This window comes from Notolabrus celidotus, chromosome 17, assembly GCF_009762535.1.
Source record: "Notolabrus celidotus isolate fNotCel1 chromosome 17, fNotCel1.pri, whole genome shotgun sequence".
Lineage (NCBI taxonomy): Eukaryota > Metazoa > Chordata > Actinopteri > Labriformes > Labridae > Notolabrus > Notolabrus celidotus.
This window is the reverse complement of record NC_048288.1, coordinates 8,519,997-8,541,242: the sequence shown is the minus strand read 5'-3', so window position 1 is coordinate 8,541,242 and position 21,246 is coordinate 8,519,997. Positions and strand designations below refer to the sequence as shown.

General features: G+C 41.6%; 1 protein-coding gene across 7 annotated transcripts in view; it reads right to left on the bottom strand.

Annotated features, from left to right (window-relative positions):
• The window catches only part of eya1 (EYA transcriptional coactivator and phosphatase 1), a 63,780-nt gene that overhangs the window by 24,725 nt on the left and 17,809 nt on the right, over positions 1-21,246 (bottom strand). For 3 of the 7 annotated variants that reach the window (XM_034707016.1, XM_034707015.1, XM_034707012.1), the window contains 5 exons: positions 6,537-6,664; positions 4,480-4,557; positions 2,516-2,582; positions 1,992-2,137; positions 1,015-1,137 (listed from right to left, as the gene is read on the bottom strand). In XM_034707016.1, coding sequence (XP_034562907.1) covers positions 1,015-1,137; positions 1,992-2,137; positions 2,516-2,582; positions 4,480-4,557; positions 6,537-6,660 — 538 coding nt within the window. In that variant the 5' untranslated portion in view covers positions 6,661-6,664. Of the gene's footprint in view, positions 1-1,014; positions 1,138-1,991; positions 2,138-2,515; positions 2,583-4,479; positions 4,558-5,903; positions 5,970-6,536; positions 6,665-21,246 lie in introns of all 7 variants that reach the window. The other 4 variants (XM_034707011.1, XM_034707010.1, XM_034707014.1 and 1 more) reach the window with 2 other exon arrangements.

Here is a 21,246-nt window from a genome sequence, read left to right as displayed (position 1 = left end):
CCCTTTTGAAGCGCATCGGCTGCACGCTGCAAAACTCTGGCTGTGGCTGACTGTATTTGCCTAAGAGGCGTGGAAAAGAGGCTTCCCCACGCCACATCTGCTGCTGAGCTGGCGTTATTTATTGTGAGATGCTCTGGAGGCTTTTCAGCAACATGCAGAGATGTTTCGACTGTCACACATTAGATGCTGCAGAAGAGAACACAGAGCCTATACTTCTCTCTTGCAGGTGGAACAGAGGCTTTTTAAACGAGTACAAATAAGGACTAATAGAAACTTTACAGAGCAGAAGGCTCTACATTTACACAGACTGAGAAGGGGGAGATGAAAACGGGGAGTGCAGGGTGCAACAACTCATCTTTATCGTTTTCAAGGCCATAAATCTCTCTGTTCTCAGCTCTTAAACAAATACAAATATGATCCCAGGGAGAGAAAAACAAAGGCTGTGGAGTGGGGAGCAACATGCCTTCTAAGTGCCTGCCATCTTTCCATCTGTGTTGATTCTTTTAAGAGGAGAGAGAGGCAGCCATCGTGGCTGCACATAACGGCCGCCAGGATGCAGCCATCTTCAGGGTTGAGGGAGAGGGCCCTGTCGTGAATCAGTCTAGGTCTGTGAGCTATTAAATCAGGGACAGACACCCTTTTCTTTTTTTAAAGAGCCTCAAAAACCTTATTTGGATAGGCAGAGAAGAGGGAATCAGAATAATCAGAACACAGAGAAAAGAGAAGACAAAAAGAGATGAGCACTTGAGGCTTAAAGGACGGAAATAGATACACACAGAGAGCAAAACAGGAAAAAACACACTGGCATCCATTCCCCGTCATATTTTTAGACTGTGGAATCAAAATCTGCTTAGTGGTTTTGTAAACCTCACACGATGTCAACCATTTCAGCTTTTCTGCTTTGGGACATGCATCCATCTTAAAGAGAGAGGGATGGCCTCCCACGCTGCATTTCAACTCCTTTAAAACTTCTGCGTGAAGATGCACAAAGAGTTGTTGTAAAGTTGTCCTCACCCTGCATCTGGTAGCTGTAAGGGGCCTGTCCCGTCTGCGGCGTGGTGAAGCCGGAGCTGTAGCTGAGGAAGCCCGTCTGTCCCGGGGATTGGGACTGACTCAGACCCCCCTCCGTCTTTATGCCTGCCCACAATGGACCTAAATCAGTTAGTGACACCAGATCGGTTTGATGCACAGACAACAGTCAACACAGGTTTAAATTACACTGCACACGGCTTCTGTCTGTTAGCATAACACGCTAATCACAAAGCACAAGCTCTGATTATCTGATCAAAGATTTTGCTATCATGAGTTGAATAGTTTGATCTCACTGCGGAGGAGGCTGTAAATCCAAAATGCTTGTTAGAACCACGGTTGTTGATTGAATGTCATCATTTGTGTTATTATTGTTATCCATTCAAGACAGCCCATTTTGAAAAAGATGCACAAGTAATAAAACATTCTGCTCGTGTTTGTGAGTTAAAGTTGCTTTTGCTTACACTGAATCAGTCACGATGCAGCCTCCATGCAGCGGTAGGTTGCAGCGCTCCATTCAAATAAACAGAGTAAATTCCTCCACATATTGGAGAGTCTTTTGGGGTCAAAACACTCCAAAGACTTTGGACAAATAAAGCCTTCTGTGAGCCATGTCCTCGGTGCTTTCTCGAGCGATGCCAGAGGAAAGCAGGTTTTGTTTTCAGATTTTTATCTCTAATCTTTTGGATCTTTCTGAACAGCTTGACAAGCAAATTCTGTTTTATTGCAATGAAGGAGAATGTGCAAGCTCCAAACATCTACTCCACATCTCTGTTGCCTCTGGAAGAACTTATAGGGAACTTAGTTTTTTATGAGAAGTTAGTTTGTCCAGAAATAGGGGAATATATTTAGTTGTTGTCTTCTCCTCCTTTGCATGCATACAATATAAAGAGCATTAACAGATGACATGCATATTTAAGCAAGGAAGGAAAAGGTTATGCTGTGTCTTGGAGAAATCTTACCATAGGCCGGGATGCCATAGGGCTGGCCAGGCTGGGGGTAGCTAGCATAAGCTGCGGCCTGCTGCATTCCTGTGGTGTACTGCGTCTGCCCGTACGCAGCCATATTTTGGGATGAAGGGGTAGGAAGAATATGCGGATATGTTCTGCTATTTGAGAAAAGAAACAAAGGACAAAAAGTGAGAAGGGAACGCAGGAAGAAAGAGGACGACGTTGTACCCTACAACCATAACACAGACTCTGCTAACTGACAAATTCCTTGTGATTGTGCTACTTCATTTTAAACACACAGCTGAGCTGTGAGGCAGATAGCATCGCACTGCTCGTACACACGGTCAAAGAACAATAAATGGCATAGGAAATTTGCGCAAGATAATAATTACAACAGATTTAAGAGTGCGCAAGCTGCAGACATCCTGGCAAACAAAGCAGCTCGAAAAACCCCGAACTAGCAGAAGGATCTAATTAAAGATCCAAATGAAGCTGGATGCTGCTTATTTTTAAAAGAAAAATAAAAGAAGCCTTACTTGGAAGGGTAAATCTGCGGAGAGAACTGGTGAGTTTGTCTTGGGCTGAAGCCACTGGTTCCAATAGCTGAGGAGAGTTAAAAAGAAAAGAGGCAAGCACATATTTAAACATTAAGAAATAAGGTAAATATTATCCTTCGCCAATAGGACTTCTGGATTCCAAGGAAATAGTAATTACATTGCATTACTCTATTTATTTCGCTAACCTTATTTAAGGTTGAAAACCGGAGAGTAATAATGAAGTCAAATAATCAGGTAGGAACATCAGGTCCTTCTGCTGACCCGCGTATCTCTGAGATATGTCTGTGCCGCTATGACAACCGCTGGTGTAAACACACACAGGATGGACTGAATCAGCGTTGGCCTGTAGCTTCAGCTGCCTCAGGCCTTTAAAGCCACAACCACATTGGAAGTGACATCACTGATTGCAGGTAATGAGTGCTACTGCATAATCATTCCTTCATTAAGTGCAGCACTCTGTGGTTCCACGGTGTTGCTCACTTGTGAAAGTTCGGCCACGAATAACAGAGAAGTACACCTGATTTCAATCTGAAGCAGGAACTATATATTGTTTTAAAGTATACTTCAAATAAACTCATATTAAGAGCTAAATTTGTATTTAAATTAGAGCTGCTGTAAATGTTACATGCAGGTTTCAATTACAACGTTTTGTCCATATTCGAAAAAAGGAAGTTCAAATCCATTCTGCAAGACTGCCGAGCCAAACTGAACAGCTGTGCATAAATAAATCAAATCTACTCTTTATTTTATCAATGATTCTAGAAAAGTAGGACTGACTTATTGCAGAATTTTAGGAAATTAAAATGTAGACGAAATACACATAATTTCAATCAAATAGTACTTTGAATTTATTTGCAAATTCACTCAAAAACAGGAACCACTGAGTCCACAATGATAACATCTCTGCCACAGCACTTTAACTGCAGTGGAGTGGCTCAGTCTTGAAACATCCGTCTAATTGGTCGTGACATGTAAAATAAGGGATTTGGTTGCGGGGGAGCGCTAACTGCATGTAACTGTACGCTGTAACCCCTCACACACGTTATTAATATTGAACACTTTTCCCACATCAGCAGCACCTGCCGCTGGACAAAACTTGCTCTTCTGAACGCAGCTTTGGGTTTCCCCAAGGAGGATATGAGGTGTAAGATTACTAAATTTCATTAATATTGTCAAAGACAAAAGTCACGGCTGTGATTTATTCGCTTCGAGGGTAGAGTATCAAATAGTTAGTTAAACAGGAGAATTAGCAGCCAGGTACTTCCATGCACGGTTGGCACTGGTGCTTCTCATACATGTTTGCAGAAAATCTAAAAGAGTCCTGCAGACTGACACAGACACCAGTGAGAGTGGAAAAAGCAATAAGCTAAAAAATTATCACATTAGAGATTATTTCTTTAACAATTCCTACAATGCTCATTATACTCCGAGCTCCTGGTTTTATTTAGCAGTGCCCCTGTGTGTGTGAGTGTGTGTGTGTGTGTGTATGATGTTCCCGTGCCGAGAGCAGGGTGTGAAAATCCTGGCTCTGACAGGGCGATAGGGTAACAGCCCGTGGAGAGTGAGGGCCACAGGGACGCCATGTCACTCCACCAGACAGACAAGCTCAGTGCATTACAGGTCATAATTCAGTGCTCAGTGGCATGGGAACCAGCAGGTTTAAAACACACACACACACACACACACACACACACACACACACAGCATAAATATGCTGACAAATGTAAGGTAAGAGTCTCACACACACTATATCTGTGTTTGAGCTGCAGGGACTCTTCTTGAGGCCTCGGCTTATCAGTCACCCATCTGAAGGCTCATCTCTAACTAATCAGTTCTGCAGCTGTGTGTGTGTGTGAGAGAGAGAGGCAGCCAGACACATCAGTGGACACACACACACAGACAGAAACACACATACACAACAGTGCTCCCTCATCCAGCCTCACCTGATCCTGAGAAGCTGTCTAGAGAGGTGTCTGCTACTGAGGTGGCGATTTCGCTGCTACTCATTGGCTCGGTTTTAACTGCGAACAAAGAAGCCACATTGTCACCAAAAGCACCAAATCAGGTCTGAAAAAAAAGCAAAAATAAATCAGATTAAAGTCTCACTGTCTCAGGCTTTCACATTTTCACATTCCACTAATCATGTTTTGACATTACAGCAAAAAGTGACTCAGCTTAAATAAAAACCGAGCGGAGGGAGAAGTCAAACAACATTCAGACACTTTGACACAATTTAAAATACTGCCAGATAATCTAAATCCATTATTTATACATCACGTTACATCTGAACAATTCAAATGGATTTTACATTTTATTATGGAGCATTTTTTAGATGCTTCAAAAGACTTTTAATCACTTTTCCTTATTATTTAACCTCAAGAAAGATTTTTATTCTGATAAATGTGCTTCAGCTTTTTTTCCTATGTTTAAAAAAAGGTTTGCTGGAGTTAAATATCCTACTTTAATTTGACATTTTCCTCCTACTTATCTAAAAATACTGCTGTCTCACAGAATAATTCACCTGTCATGATGAATTATTGTCTTTTCTGAACTCAAATGTAGCATGAATGCATCTAAAAAAAGAGCTCCACAGGGAGGCAAAAGCACAATTGAAATGTCAAAGAAACGTATGGTGTATAAAATCTTTTTAAGAGTGTAGCGAACACTGTTTGACCTTGGCTCCATCATACAGCTCAGCGATACATCTATAAAGACAATTTCACAGCTTTCTGACAGCACAGGAATCTTTGAAATCAATCCATTTCTCTTCAGGCAAGCTGCAGGATTTTTTTTTTCTTCTTTTTGGCAAAACAAATTGACAATGTGGGCAAGAGAGTCATGCTCAGTGAAATCCCTCATGGCTGAAGAAGCTGTTTGCTGTCATGTTTTACATGTTTCAGCTATGCTCGTTCGGTGCAGAAACACATGTTGACAATGGGGCGATTCTTTTGAGCAACAAACTCATGAAAAAATAGCGGTAAGGTGCATGCACAAACGAACACACTCAGGCCACAGAGCACAAAATAACCACTGTGTTCAAGAAACGTCCAAATGAAAATAAGGAAATAAAATGTGCAAGTTCACAATCGGACCATTCAGTAACAATGGAGTCAAATCCAGAGTGTGTAAAACCATGCTCCAAACAGAATACCACAACAACTACAGCAAATACCAGAGTTTCTGAATGAAAGGCACAATAGTTGAGGCAACTTTGGGATGATCAATCATCGGGTTTTAAAACTTTGGTTTTAAAATGACTCATTGGAGTTTATGTAATTTAAAGGGTGGACTTTCAGCCTCGCTCTCTTGGTTAAGTGGAAATACAACAAGTATTGTCCTTTCATTGTGTCACTAAAAGTTGACAAACCTGCAGAGGACTGTGAGTTAGAACCTAACAACCAGTCTGCAGTGGTAAGCATTGTGATGCTATCACCTACAGGAGAGAGAGAGTGGCAGAGGGACACATGACAGTCTGCACCACGTCGGCTTTCTGTCGCATCAACACACACAAACACACACATAAAAAACATACACACTGACGAACCTGAAGAGTACGTGATGGGGGAGGATGTTTTTAATAGCTCTCATGTTGGTTTGTGACATGAGCACGAGTGCTTCACTAAACAAAGGCTCAGATTTAAGCACAGGTGAATCACCTGAGTAAATAACTACATACAGTAGAGACCTCATGCAAAACTCTGTCATTTCCATGCTGTGGGCTTTGAATAATTACATGGCTACTTAAATAAACAGCTAAAACTCAGCGAAAACAACAACTGCTGCTGAACTGTGTGAGCTGCAAAAAGCGAAAACCAGATTTAAAACATTTTTGTTTGTCTGTTTAATATTCTACAGCTGCAGAAAAGGTGCGGACTATCAACATGAAAATGACTAAAAATTTTAATACAACAAAATACTACAATATATTTCTATCACTCCCTTTTATATTAATATAAAACATCCAACACAACACAGAGAGGGAGAACTGAAGCACACATACCTTCAGTGCCATTGGGTGTCATGGAATTGTTATTGATGTGTGAGTTGTCGAGGTTGGGACCATTAGGAGATTCACTGCTTCCACTAACTCGGCTGTGAGGACTGGCTAGATCCTGCATTTCCATAGACCTGACGAGAAACACACACACACACACAAACACGCACACACACTAAATCAAATTACGCATATCACTCTTGTTTCACGGAAGACATGCAGCTCTGATTCACAATGCAGTGAACACAGTATGGACAAGATTTTGAGAAATAATCTGTGATAATAACACAGAGAAATTCAGGTTTAAAAAATTATATCAGTACACAAAAACATTTAAAATGTGCAAGTCATCGTTATTGTTTGGGATATATTTTATTTAAATTAATGACACATTTATATGAAAATTAGCATCACATCAGAGGCGATACTGAGGCCAAAATTTAAATCATCACACACACACACTCACACACACATAAGCACAAATAAACAGCAGACCTGCAGGCTAAGAGAAAGTAAACATTTGGACTATTTCTGATTTCCTCACTACAAGAATCACACTCTGCTGTGTTTGCTGTCGAGCGTATGTGTCGTTCTGTGCGGTAACCAAGACTGTTAGCAGATGTTTGCTGGTTTGAGGCGATGCTTAATGTGCCTGTTAAAAGTGCAGCCTGATTGTTCGAGCCCCATGCCTCAGTGATGGGCAGATGAGAAGCTCATGAGGCATGCGTTTGCTCTGGCAAGCTCCTTAATTGTTTCTGTGTTTACACAAAAGACCACGCCACTAAAAACATTATTCCCTCTCCTCTTTTGTGTGCTCGGAGGATTTGATCGAGTAAAGACGGCAGAGAATAAAGAAGAGGAGGCACGAGTGATTTGAAAAGTACAGCCACAAACTCCAGACCCCATTTGTCTCTGCCACTTTGCTACACTGCGTTAATGAAATTAGGACAAAATGTTTGGTACATTATGCTGTCATTTCCAATTATATTCCAGAGCTCTGGGTATCTCTGCTATCGACACACATCAGCTTTTTACGCGAGGCCACAAAGAGAAATGCTGAAGAAAGTCTGAGCAGTCTGAGTGCTATCAGATGGCACACAGAAACCAGAATTATCAGATAAAAAGATGAAATTATGATATGCATTTACTCTATTTAAGATGTTATTCCACTGTTATGATATTATGATACTTTGCAGCATAGCTTGGAAGATGTGTTCTTTCGTGTGGTTTAAGTCCAATTTAATTATAAACAGAAAGAAAATATATTCTCAAGCATTACATTACAAAGCAAAATGACTCCAATAAAATAAAATAAAATCTGTGAAAAGGAAAACAATGATGCAAAAAGCTCGGTCAGCCTTAGTCACACATCCTCCAATAATGGAAGCTGCATTGCTCTTTTCCCAGAAGTATATTAATTTACTTCTCCACTAAAAATATCACACCCACCACGAATACGACGGAACAGAGTTCAAAATAAAGCACGTTAAGAATCCTGAGAATTACTAATCCTACATCTACATTTCACACTCACTATTTAATCCCGTTTCTGCTCATAGGCTGAACTTTTTTTCTCTTTAGCTCATGGCTAGAAAAAAACTTGACAGTTGTTTCGCAGAGTAAATCTCTGACGCCCTGCAGAGAGCTACAAGTCTCTGATGCTGCTGGCACAGACTCAACACTGCTCTTACCTGCACCTAGACGGGCTCAGAGTCCTCACAAACCACACTCCACCTCCCTGTGCTCTGCCTCCACCTGCCCCAGCAGAAACAATGTCACTCCTTGTTACTGAAGCTCGATGTCACAGTCCAGAGCCATCCATGACACAAAAAGGCTTGTCTGAGAAAACATTATTGTTATTGTGGAGCAGAATGGGAAGAGAAGGCTAAGAGGGGAACAGAGGCGCACATTGTCTCCTCTCTCCAAGCCGCGGCCACTACTCCGCTGTTGTTTCCTCCTCCAGGTCCTCCTCCCTCCTCCTCCTCCCTGAGCAAGGGGAGCACAGCCAAATGACGGAAAGGTGATTCATCATTGGTCTACGACAGCTGCAAACTGGATTAGCCCTCCCCCAATCAACATGCAAAGAGGCTTAGCCAAGGTAAGCAGGAAGGGGTGGGTGGGTGGTTGGGGAAGGGGGTGTGGGGGTGAAGGTAGGCAGAAGGGGTGAGTGGGTTTTGGGGGGGGGGGTCTACCCGCTTTGCTGCTGCTGGAGGGGAAGATGGGACTTGTTGAGCAGAGGCAAGTCAAGCGTGACACCCCCAGCATCTTCAGCAGATCTTTCATCTGCAATTGACACTATCTGAAATTTATCAGCACTCCCCCCTCCCGGCACACTGACAGCTCCTAATGACCGTCAGGGCTGCTTCCCGCGGGCCTGCCCCAGCCTGGGGCCATGGCACAGAAACACACAAACTCCTCACTTCACCGGGGACACAAAGGCGGAGAGAGAACAATATACACTCTCACACAGACATCATACACATCCCCTCTTTCTCTGTGGCTTCTGTCTTTTTTTTATTCTCTTTTCTGAAACACATAACTCATGTCTGTATGTCTGCACACACGCTTGTGCACAGGGCTCCTCAGAGGCCCCCGGATCAGTGGTGCAAATGCGCACACACACAAACACACTTGCATGCGCACGCGGGGCACTTTAGAGGCCCCCAGATCAGTGGTGCATCTCAGACAATGAACGAGACTGGAAACAAGAACACGCAGAGCATATGGAGCCACATATGTTTCCTATGACGCTGTGAATGCCTCTATTACTCTCCGTTAGCTGACAGTTACATCTCGCTGTCCACTCCTGCTCTGCTCGTCTCGCTGCAAACATCAAGCAGAGCCATATACATGCACGGCTATAACACTATATTAGAGCTGACTCTGTCCCACCGTGGGGTTACAGGGTCCAAAAGAGGTCAAAGGTATTCAACTGGTCAGGGGAAAGGAGAGAAATATGAAAGTTTTCTTCTTTTTTTAAAAAATCCTGGCATGATTTTTAATGGCTGACTGTTTACATGAGCAGGGGTAACCTGAGCTGCATGGTCTTAAGGTTTTTTTTTTTCCTCCTCTTTTTTTTTCAACCGGCTTTGCTCTTCACACCAAAGAAAGCCTTCATGAATACCAGTCTAACTCTGCATTGTGCCTACTTTCAAACTGCTTATGATAAAGCTATCTTGGCGAAATGAAAAACAATTCTCACTTTCAGCTGCAGACAACAGCAGTGCCTCCTCCTGGCATTTCCCAACACTGAAATATGCCGGCGATGTCAAAAAAAGAAAGACGAAAAAATATCAATGGAAAAGAAAGTCCACAGAGGTAAGAGCCATAAAGACGAAAGAGAAACACACTCTGCCACAGCACATTAACAGCGATCACAGGGCTGTGGAGGGAGTGTGTTGTGGTGGACTAATGTGGTATCGTGTGTGTGTGGTGGTTGGTTTCTCTGTGCAGCAGTGCAGGCCAATGCAGCCATTACCATGCTGGTGTGTGAGCCACAGCCAGCAGGTGAAGCCAGCCAGGTGAAGAGAAAGAGGGAGGAAGAGGGGGAGGATTTAAAAGCAAAAACAAGCCTTTCGCTCTCTTTTCTGCTGCGCTGCTAAATATTTATTGTTAAAAGGAAAAAGAGAGGTGCATTCAGAAACTTTGATGTGCATCTTAGCTCAACCTGAACAGTCTTTGAAGCTAACAGGAACAAAGCAAAGCAAGACGAGGCGCTGCAAGTGTCATCAAGAGGAAGTGCCACAACACGTTTCTCACACGGTTGTTTGCTGGCCCCTTGTTTCGCTTTACTTACTCCAAGACCTGCGTTTCCAAAAGTAAATAAAGCCACAGCCGAGCTTTAAGCATAGATCATCCCAGCATGCAGGCTGCCTGACCCGGCACAAATCTATCCTTCACCTTTCCTGTCCATTTTTTGTACTATTCAGCCAAGAGTTAGCATTTTTTTACAAGTTGAAAAATTTAAATAATCAAAGCAGAGATGAAAAATATCACTGATGTGCTCTGTTTGTTTTTCATCCTCCACTCCCTCCCCGTTTCATCCTTCAGAGATAATAATTTTATAGGCTCACAGCCCCCTGTTCTTTGAATTTTACAGTCTATCTAAGCCATGTGTTGTGAGTTACAACTTTTGGAAAACAATGCTTTAATCAAAATCTAACTTTAAAACAACTAATCTCCACTTAAGCTGGTCAGCTGAATCCACATGGTGGCCCAGGAAAAATAAATCCACTCTCAAAGAATGTAGATGCAGACAACAATTGGACACAGATGTGAGTGGATTTAGGCACAGTTTACAAAATGCTACACTTCACTTGTGTCCTGATACGAGGCCGAAGAAATGACAGCTGCCCACGAAAGTAACGTGAAACAGCTCTGTGTTTTTTAATTTACCAAATAGATGTTTTATAGATAAGATAACATGAAGAGTAAAGATGGACAATTTTAAACCTGAGACTAAAAAATGTTTGTTTAGAGATGTAAACACAGCAGAAAGCTTAAGACAAAACATGTGTGACCCATTTTTTCTGTAAAACTAACATGAAATATTACTCTCTATTATTAAATCCTAAAAACTGACATCCTAAAAAACCTGTATTCAAACAGTCGCCCTGCACCGGTCTGTGAAAGGAGAGTTGCGGCGATAAATTGTCAAAGCAGGCGGTGCTTCACACGTAATTACAAACACTGTATTTGTAATGGTGTTGTAATTAAAAGCACAATTATTAACAGATGTTCTGTTTGCTGATGTGCAATTTGTCTCTCTCATTTAGTTCAATCTGACATGCTGCTCCGGCTGCTCTCTCAATAGCTACATTAAATCTGTTAATACTGTTCTCTTCAACCCTCAAAATTATTTCCAGAAGGCCGGCTCGCCTTTGAGGGGCCATCAAACAAGATTTAAGGTGCACATTTTATCACAAGCTGCCTACCACCGTGACCACCGCAGCCCGAGAGGGGCTTTACACACAAAGATGAAAGACAGTACGCTGACAAATCTTGAGGATTTTATCACGTTAATGCTCGGGGCATGTTATTTTAATTCTAACAAATTAGAGAAAGTGATCGATTGTGTTTGTAAAATTATCTTTTACTCAGGATGGAAAGAAAATGCAATGCAGGGATGAAGAAATACAGCAGCTATTTTTTATTTTTAAGTTAAAAAATATCCTCACAGAGGGATTTCTACAAAAAATATATTTGACAGATTATTTGGATAAATCTGTAATCAGACTTCCTGATTATCTTGCGCCGGTAAACATGTTGCCATTAACAAACAAACACATAAGTGGGTTTTATTGATTGAGGATTGTAATTACAATCAACAGAAATCTTTAAAGCTCATTTCCTGTCCTTACAGCCTCAGATCCTGATCCAAACAGTGGCGTGTTAACAAAATAAGAGCCCATAGTATTTAGTAAACAACCCCTGTCCACTAATCATCCTGTAAGGGCTACTTAATAAGAGGTCCCTTATTTCCTCTGCCCTGCTCTCTCTCTCTTCCTCTCCTTCAATTAGCCCTCTGTCTTTCACCGTTTTCAATCTCCTCTCTGAGAGAAGAGGACGAGGGCTTGGCCCCGGCTAGACACATCTACACGAAAGACATCAGGCCTTTAGGCAAACAATGCCACCGTCACCGCCGACTACTCCTGCTCGCACACACATGCACGAAAGGACCCTGATCTCTCTCTGCGCAGAGCAAATACACAGAGTAAACAGGCACAAATCAGCCGCCTCATTATCTGTTAATTGGATAAATAAGGTTATTGTGTGAGTGAATGGCTGCAGCAGGCGGTCACAAACACTGTCATGTTTGTCTACACTGAGCGGAGGCCACTCTGTGAGCAGTCTGCCTCTGCTCACCTCTTTATTTCCTCTCTTTCATCTACAAACATACACCTCACTACACAGCTAAAAAGAGCAGCACTTTTTCAAATTACAGGAATCAGAGGATGAAAAAGCAAAGAGGAAAAAGTTCAATTTAAAGAGATGAAAAGCACTTTACACACATGTAATAATCCCCTGACTTGTGATGTGAGGCTGGGATCATACACACAACATTAAACCAGAACATCCTTCAATTAGAGCGGCTGCTGATTACAGCGGCTGAGTCATCTTTGCTACACGCGTCGGGACGCTGGCGAGCGGAGACGCAGCACGGCCGGGAGTCCAGGCCTGTTGTCTCTGTGAGACGCTGAGAGGCTCTCAGGTCTCCCTGCAGCATTCCTGGCCTCAGCAGATGGCATTAGATGTCAACTGCTTTAACTGTGTTGGTGTTGTTTGTTCTACCAGTGGAAAAAAAAAAAGACGACTCCTGCGGGGAGCAGCGTGTTTGCCTCGCCTGATCAAAACTGTAAACTGGGCCGAGCAGCAGACGTGGATCACATGTTTCAAAGAGCAGAGGGGAACACATTTGTGACTAACAGACCACAAACTTTTCTTTGAGGTTTTACATTTTTAGGATGCTTTAAATTAAAGTTTAGAAAATGTGAGGTTTTCATGTTTAAATAATTAATCTCTGGATACATGTTTTATGATTTCATCTTTAATTTCAGATAAAATTGAGTTCAGAATTTTTAAGTGTATTTGCCACACTAAATGTATTATAACCACAGAATAAAAGGTGAGTTTAGCTAAATATTGAATTTATTATGATTTACTTTCATCCTTATTTAAATAGCATCATATTACATTTTTAAATTAACTTTTTTATCTGGTTTTAATTTATTTTCACTTGAATAAACACCAAACATTCGTCCAGTCCTCTTAGCTTAATGTCGACTGTCTTCAATACTACAGCTGAAACGTAAAGATCACAGACTCTGTCTTTATCTGATTTTATTACCATTATTATTTTATATAATTTGCACTACATTACTGCATTTTTTACAACAATTATTAAGATATATTGAACTCTGTTGTTTACCCTGACACTTAGAAAATTAAATTAGTGCCAAAATGTAATTGCTGTTTCCTCTGCTTTCTTGATGTTAATCCTTTATATGAGAATTAAAAACTAAATAAATCAAATGCAAATGAATCAAATGTCTGAGTCCACACACACACACACACACACACACACACACACACACACACACACACACACACACACACACAAACACTCACACACACACACACTAAAACACTAAAACACTAAAACCAGACAAGTAAGGGAAAGACAGTTAGGTAAGGAACATGTCAAACTTCATGTAGAAATTAAAGACATACTCACTACAATTATGGTTGAATCCGTGTGTGTTTATCCCCTCTTAGATCTTCTTTTTTAAAAAAAGTCATCTACAGAAAGCTCATCAGTCCAGCAGACTTTCTAAAACTCTTTTCAGGCGTTGGTAGAATCTGTAGCACAATAAATGTAAACTACAAAACTACTTTTTTCTTTTTCATTTTAAGTGTTGGAACCCATGGAGCCCCGCGCGCTATCTCAGGAGACTCGGTCCTAGTGAGAAAGAGAGTTGTCCGATTACTGCTTCAGGCAGTGACTAGTGAGTGTCTGAGGAAGAGGGAAAAAAAGAGAGAGAGTGAGAGAGCGAGGGAGAGGGAGGAAGGGAGGGAATGAGGGGAGGGAGAGGGAGGCTGCTGCCGTTTTGAAAAAGCAGAAAAGTTGCTCGGCGCTCTCTCTCACAGGAAGACTTTGGGTCTGGAGGAGGCACAGGGGAGTTGAGCCTCACACCAGCTCCCCATATGTCATTCACTCACAGCTTTAAGCAATAGAGCCCTCTCCAGATTGTATCAGTGGAGACTTAAGACAATGAAACGGCAGATCTCTCCACCGGCCTGCATGTCCACTGCTCTGCCCACACCCCCCAAGGGCCCACACTTTTCCTCTCCCCCAGAGTTTCTCTCTTGTTTTTGTTATGCTCTTTTTTTTTTTTTTTTCTTTACCACAAACCACATTTTTTCTTGTAAGTCTTAGGTCGTTGCTGGTTTTTTGCTTTGTCAGAGAGGGTAAACAACAGCTTAGGTCATTAGCTTAGGTGACGGGGAGCCGAGTGGCGGCTGAGCGGCTTGTCTCTGTCCGTCTTCCTGCTGTAGCAGACTAGTGGAAGTCCTCCATCAACACATACATGGCGCGTCTGTGTGCGAGGTAATGACTGCCTTCTGTCTGCTCCAGGTTATTATTTCAACTGTGCGAAGCTGCCGCACAAGGCCACGCTGCTACTGATGAGCTCAAACTGGTGATTTATTCAAGCTGGTGATGAGGCTTGTTCAGCTTTTTGCTTCAATATGTCATGTCGTTTTTTTCCAAGAATATCAATCTGTGTAATGGATGGTTGAGAGGTCAATGGAGCGTTTTAAATTTGTTTGATTTCCACATAATAAAACTGTGGGTAAAATAACAACGGCAATACTGAAAAATGATTACCTAGAAAGGGGAAATCATACATTTACTGCTGTAAAGAGGTGGTGAGAGAAGAAGAACACCCACGGTTGGAAGAATAGTTTACTGTGTTAGCGGTTGGCTTATGTATGCACTGCTTGTCTGCTCTGTTGCCATATGGTCAGTCGGTGATGATACAATTTAAAAAATGAAGATGTGTGTCACATAGAGAGCTCATTCACTGAATTATATGGGATAAAAAACTGAAAAAAATAGCAAAAGTCTTCTTGATCAGCTGCAGAGTTCACAACCCGCACTGAAAGCAGGTCAACGCCGAGCAGCCACTGTAACAGCAGTCAACAAGGAGCTGACAGAAATAGATCTGAACTGCAGCGCTCCTGATTTAAACACACTGCAGTAATGATGTGGACAAGTGCAACCTCCTCTTCTGCCCACAGGTAATCCACATACGCTCATGTTTCAATATCTTAGCATGAAATATATTGCACATTCAACAGATAACTCAATTGACTAATAGAAGCTTGGGGACTCTCAGGTGACTTTTTCTAATAGCGGAGGAGGGACAAACATGCCAGCCGAGTCTGTGCGTTCTCTCTGTCACTCTTCTTTTTCAATAAGCAGCTGTATAAAATTAGCCCGAGATGCAATTTTGCAAGTGAGTTATTTTCAAATTGCACAGTATAATTATCCAGTGTTGTTTATGTCTCAAAGACTAAACTCAGATTTTCCTGCAGGACTCTCCTGCATGCAGAGCTGCATGGTATGTTTTGAATCAGGGCTCCAATCGAGCTCACAGTATCTGTGGATGTTCCGTGATGGCAATTTTATATGCTGTAAAATCAAAGTCTGCTGCATGCAGAGTATCTCCTGCAAAACGTTGGGGAAAATGTCCTTTAGTGGTTCCTGCTTCAGATGAAAAATACTGATTTAAATATTACACTCTCAAAGCCACTGCGACATAATACACCAGACACCTCATTAGATGCTCAAATTAGAGAAATGTAATAATCTTTTCTGCAGCTATAAAAACTGTATACTTAACAGAACCTTCTTCATCTGCCAAATGGAGGCTTAACAAAAGATGCACTGATACCGTTCGACTGACATCAGCGCTAAAACACCACTTGCCAAAAACTATATCAAGTCAGAAATTTGAGAAGTGAGCTAAGATTAAATGCGAAGCCGTTCTTTATTAAGGATTATCTTGATGGGACTCAATGGTCTTCATGTGGGGTTTCAGAGATGCCTGCCTGCAATTTAGAGTGAAGAGAGATCTGCACTGTCCTACACTGCCAACAGGTTATCCACTCAGCTTCTCACACATGAAAATAGACTCACTTCCAAACGGCTCATTCCTTTTTGGAGATAAGGAATGGAGAGTTAATGTACGTCTCACTGCAATCCTTTGAAAGATTTAATTCTTCTATTTTTTTAGTCTGTTGTTCCACGAGTGAGCTTCTTGACAAAAAAAACATAAACAGTGTGAGAGGTGCAGGGACACTGTGACAAGAGATCAAGTAGTGCAGATGAAACGAAATGCTGACACCCCTGTGACACAGTTGCAATATTTTCATATGCATATGCTGCAAATTTGTTTGGTTAGGACCACTACAGTGTTTATACAACGTCACACATCGGGGGATCAAGTTCCTTTTTTGACAGGGGTCTCAACAGAGCGTTACACCCCAAAGCTTCCCCCAAGAAGGGAAATCTGAACTTGGGCTAACTTTGGATAAAATAACAGCTTTTATATATTTATACAAGCATTACCAGGTGAAGTGTTCACCTACTGACTAAGGGGAAAATACTAAAAAATCCTTAACTACACAAACCTCCCGCCCTATAGCCTTGCCCCTGACACAAGTGGCACATTAAAGTTTGCTGGATGGCAATTAGTCAAAAAGCTCTATAAGTGCTATAAACTGGATACTCCTGAGTTTTTCATGTGCATAGTTTCCTGTGGAAAACAACCGAGTGACATACCCTGATCAAGATCATTTTTTCAATTCTACCCCAATCCTCTTCTGTTCCAGCTGCTTGTGTTTCCATTTTAACTCTGTAATAAGCATAGCAACAATGACAGGCAAAAACAACCATTTCCAAGCCAAAGAAACATGTTACCTTGAGTTAAAGATGTCTCTCTGCATAACCATCTATCTGTCCGACTTTCATCAGACTCTGAAGAAAAACTTTGATGACAAGTCTTCACCACAACAAAAAAAAGAGATTTGAAAGTGCAGACAGATAATTTTGAAGTCCCTCAAGGTAAATTAGTAGCAAGTCAAGTGCTTTCAAGTGGTGAATGAAAGTTACAAGTGAAGAGGCCGGGTTCTTTATAAACAAACATCAGGTCTGCCTGCCTCGCCGAGGAGCAGTGATGAAAGTAAACACAGCATACCTCAACATGAAAATACATCGGAGCTTCCCTCCACACAACAGGGGAACAAAGGAAATGGTAAACCTCAGAGGACGTCACAGACTTAGATTAGCAGAGGGACCTTGTTGTCGTAGCCATCTTGGATCCAAACTAAACAGGCAGAACGTGCTCTGAATTAAAATATCCGTACTTCTCACAAAATAAAGCTTGCAGTCTTTTCTAAATTACTTCAAAAGACTAGTCTTTAGTTTTTTCTTTTTCAGTAAAAAAACAAGTTTAACAACTATTTTTTTTGTAAAGAGGACTCAGCAGGCACGTTTATTCACGCACACACCATGAGAGACAAGTTACACTTTATGACCACTGAGCCACACCTGGGGAAAGTCTATGAGGACCCCGAAAATCCTCAGACAGACACTTTATTGCTCTCCAATGGCCCCAAAAAAGCCATACAAGCACACTTTAGAGACCTATTACTCAGAATGAGACATCACTATGGCTGCAAGTATCACAGAGGGCAATACACTCAGGATATATAGCCTGTTAATGCTAAGGAGAATAATACGAGTCAATTAAGCTTAAATTCATAAAATTAGGTAAAAAAAAATGTTATGCTTGTCCTTAAAAGCTATTATATGCATTTCTGTGAGGGAAGACAGGCTTATCATTTCAACAGATCTATAACCACGACACGCTATGATTCAATATGACATGACACGATACGATACGATACGATACGATACGATACGATACGATACGATACGATACGATACGATACAAAGAAACTATACAATTCACATGATTCGATACAATATGATACAAAGAAACGATACAATTAGGATGTGGTACAATATGGTACATGTGACAGGATATAATACCATACAATAAACTACAACACAATGAAATATGTTACATTACCCATGGTAACAGTCTTGTCACAACACATTCATTCTGCCATATTAGAAAAATAAATAAAAAGACAATCATATTATGATGCATCTCGACATCTGATTAACTGCAGCGTATAAAATCGACATGAAAGTTTGAATATAAACACAATTTTTGAGTCTTGAAAAAAAAACGTGAATTACATTTTTTCAACTTAAAGAATAATAGATTTAAATGTAAGTTCACTTGATCAACCCAGGACATTTATTTCCTGTTCTTTTTGCTGAAGTTTCCCTTCTTGCCCGAGCTCTACTTTTAAATTTGTGAACCTTGGTACTGTAACTTTTGAAGCAGGGCACATGTCAGTCGCCCTTAATAGAGTGGCTGTGAGTTGTGAAAGTTTCTGGGAGTAATCTGGTATACAGTTTAAAGACTGAGCCTCATCAGCAATGCCACTAAATCTAAGTCAGCTGCACCCTAAAATACCAATATGTTTGGTAATAAATTTTCAGCACCCCTCTAATGGCAGCATTTGTCAGGGCTGCTCCAACTGTCTGGGACGGCTTCTGACTTGCGCGACCCGGGCGGCCAGAAATGTGGCACTCCCCGTCTCCTCCACAGCTGCCTGCGCAGTTGGGTCCAGGTCAGCAGAGCGCTGGGGGCCGGGCCGCTCATCAGCAGGCTTTAGTGGCTCCCGGCCCGCGAGGAGGGAGGGGCCGGTCATATCACGGGGAACTTATGTTCAGCACACCACCAACTCCCAGTGGGTTAGAGTACAAAATGCAGAGGTTATAGACTTCTGCTTTGCAACCCCACCCCCTTAGGCTGCCTCCCTGTTCCTGTTGCCCCCCCTGAGTCTCTCTCCAAACCCCCACTAGTCCAGCCACTGTGACATTTGTGAAGCCAGGAGTCCACATAACAAAAACACATTAGGCAAATGTCTGGGGTCAAACGTCTGTTTGAATTGGCCAGATGAAAGCCACTTAGATTGGGTCTGTGCCATTCTGCTTAGCAACTAAATACAGTTACAAAAGAGGCAGAGCTGTGCAAGCCAGCGGTTTGTCTCACTGACAGAATACGCAACCACATTCAAGTTCTGCTCCTATGTGTGCCAAAGGACGAATACAAGAGCTTTCACAAGGCTATTTAAGCCTGTGGCGTTACCAATCAGCTTTATATCCAGCATAAAAATAACAGAAATAATACAGACCGGAAAATAATTTATATATAACCTGCATGCACATGTGCTCTGAAGGAAGCAAATGCATCTAAACACAGCAGTGGTATTAACAGTGATGAATGGACATTCCCATTGGACACCAGTTTTCAGTCATTTTTAACCCCTTAACAGCTGGGCTTATCAGGCACTTAAAAAAGACGAAGCTCAGATTATCCAGGCACCAAATGTCACTCGTTCTACAGAACAGCAGGAAACATGCTGAGCTGCACAATTTTTCACAGCCCGGACGACAGTGTGAACTATTAGCGGCTTGCTGAACTACAAGCTGCCTCCAATCATGCAGCAGTCAGACTTCAGGCATGACAAGAAGTTCGGAAATAACCAATGCTGTAATCGCAGTTTAGGAGTATGCAAGGAGAGTGCTGACATTTATGCTAATGCCTTGAACTGAACTACCTCTTGGTGACTTCTGTGCATGTGTCTGGTACTTGTCGCTGGCGTCATCATGAGTAACGGAGACAGCCTTTCATTAGTGTTTTTACTACAGCAGTACTACACAGTACATCAATAACCAGTGAGCTGGAAGAGCTGTGCATGAAAGTCTTCAAATGAAAAAGGAAAGACTGCATCATCCACGTAAGGGTGCCGATAACAGCGGGTTCAAAACCAGTCCAATTTTAATGCGAGTCCGCTTTCTCAAGACGTCCAAGCTTGAAGATTCCTGATGCAGCTCATTCAGATAACATTGTGAAAGACTTAAATAGAAACGGACTGGACTAAATGATATGCCAACTTTCCATGTTTGTTTCCTCTTGATGTGTTTGGAGCAGCTGAGGGACCGCTAAAAGGTGACTTCCTCCGTGAGGAAATGAAATTTGCAATGCATTGCTTTAAGCACACACTCCCTTTGTACTGTGTGAAAAGATGGTGTATCTCATCTGGCAGGAACTTCTTACAAGTGATTTGAGGAAAAGCAGTTGCGTAATTTTTCTTTTTTTTCACCATATTGTGTCCACAGTGCCATTCCTTTGAACAATTTCACACCACTTTGCCATTTTGCAACAGTAAAAAAAAAAAAGAGATGAATAAACTTGACGGATGAAATCATCACATGACCTCCTCCAGACAGGAGGCAAAGATGCCAGTTTAAATCCACTAGAGCAGGGGTTCCCAAACTTTTTAGTTCACAACCCCCAAAATAACCAGAGACTTGAGACCCCTCGTTGTCCTGAGGTGGTTAAATGTTGCTCACAGCTGCATGCAAGAACTAAAGTGCCAATCAGAAATCCTGCATATTTCTTTGTAATCTAAAAAAGGCTAGAAGCAGCATAACTTCCTCAGGAGTCATGTGGCAGCAAGGCAAAGAAGAAAATGGATGACTTTTCTTATTTACATGATTTTATCAAAATATTAAGTGACAATTGTTGTAGTCATTTTACAACAATAGCAATTTATGCAATTTTAGATCATTTTAAATTTGTATTGTTTTTTGGAAGGCATCTAAAGACCCCCTTCATCAGTGTTCCCACACTTTGGGAACCACTGCACTAGAGCAGGGGTTCCCAAAGTGGGGGTTGGGATTCCCTGGGGGGGTCACAAGACACTAGTGGGGGCGTCACAAGATGTCTTCCAGAACGTTATTTTTTTTTATTGAAAGTAAGTAATCTAAAATGACATATTTAACCAACTATTGTAAAAATATTATGAAAAATAGTAGTTAAATTTGAGATAAAACCTTGCAAATACATTTTTTTAAATTACATTTCTGCCTTTCTTTGTTGCCATATGACTCCTGAGATTAGGCAAGGCAAGGCAGCTTTATTTGTGTAGCGCATTTCATACACAAGGGTCGGTTACAGTCAGAGTTAGGGTTAGTTACAGTAAATTCACAAAAGCATCAGTAGCAGCA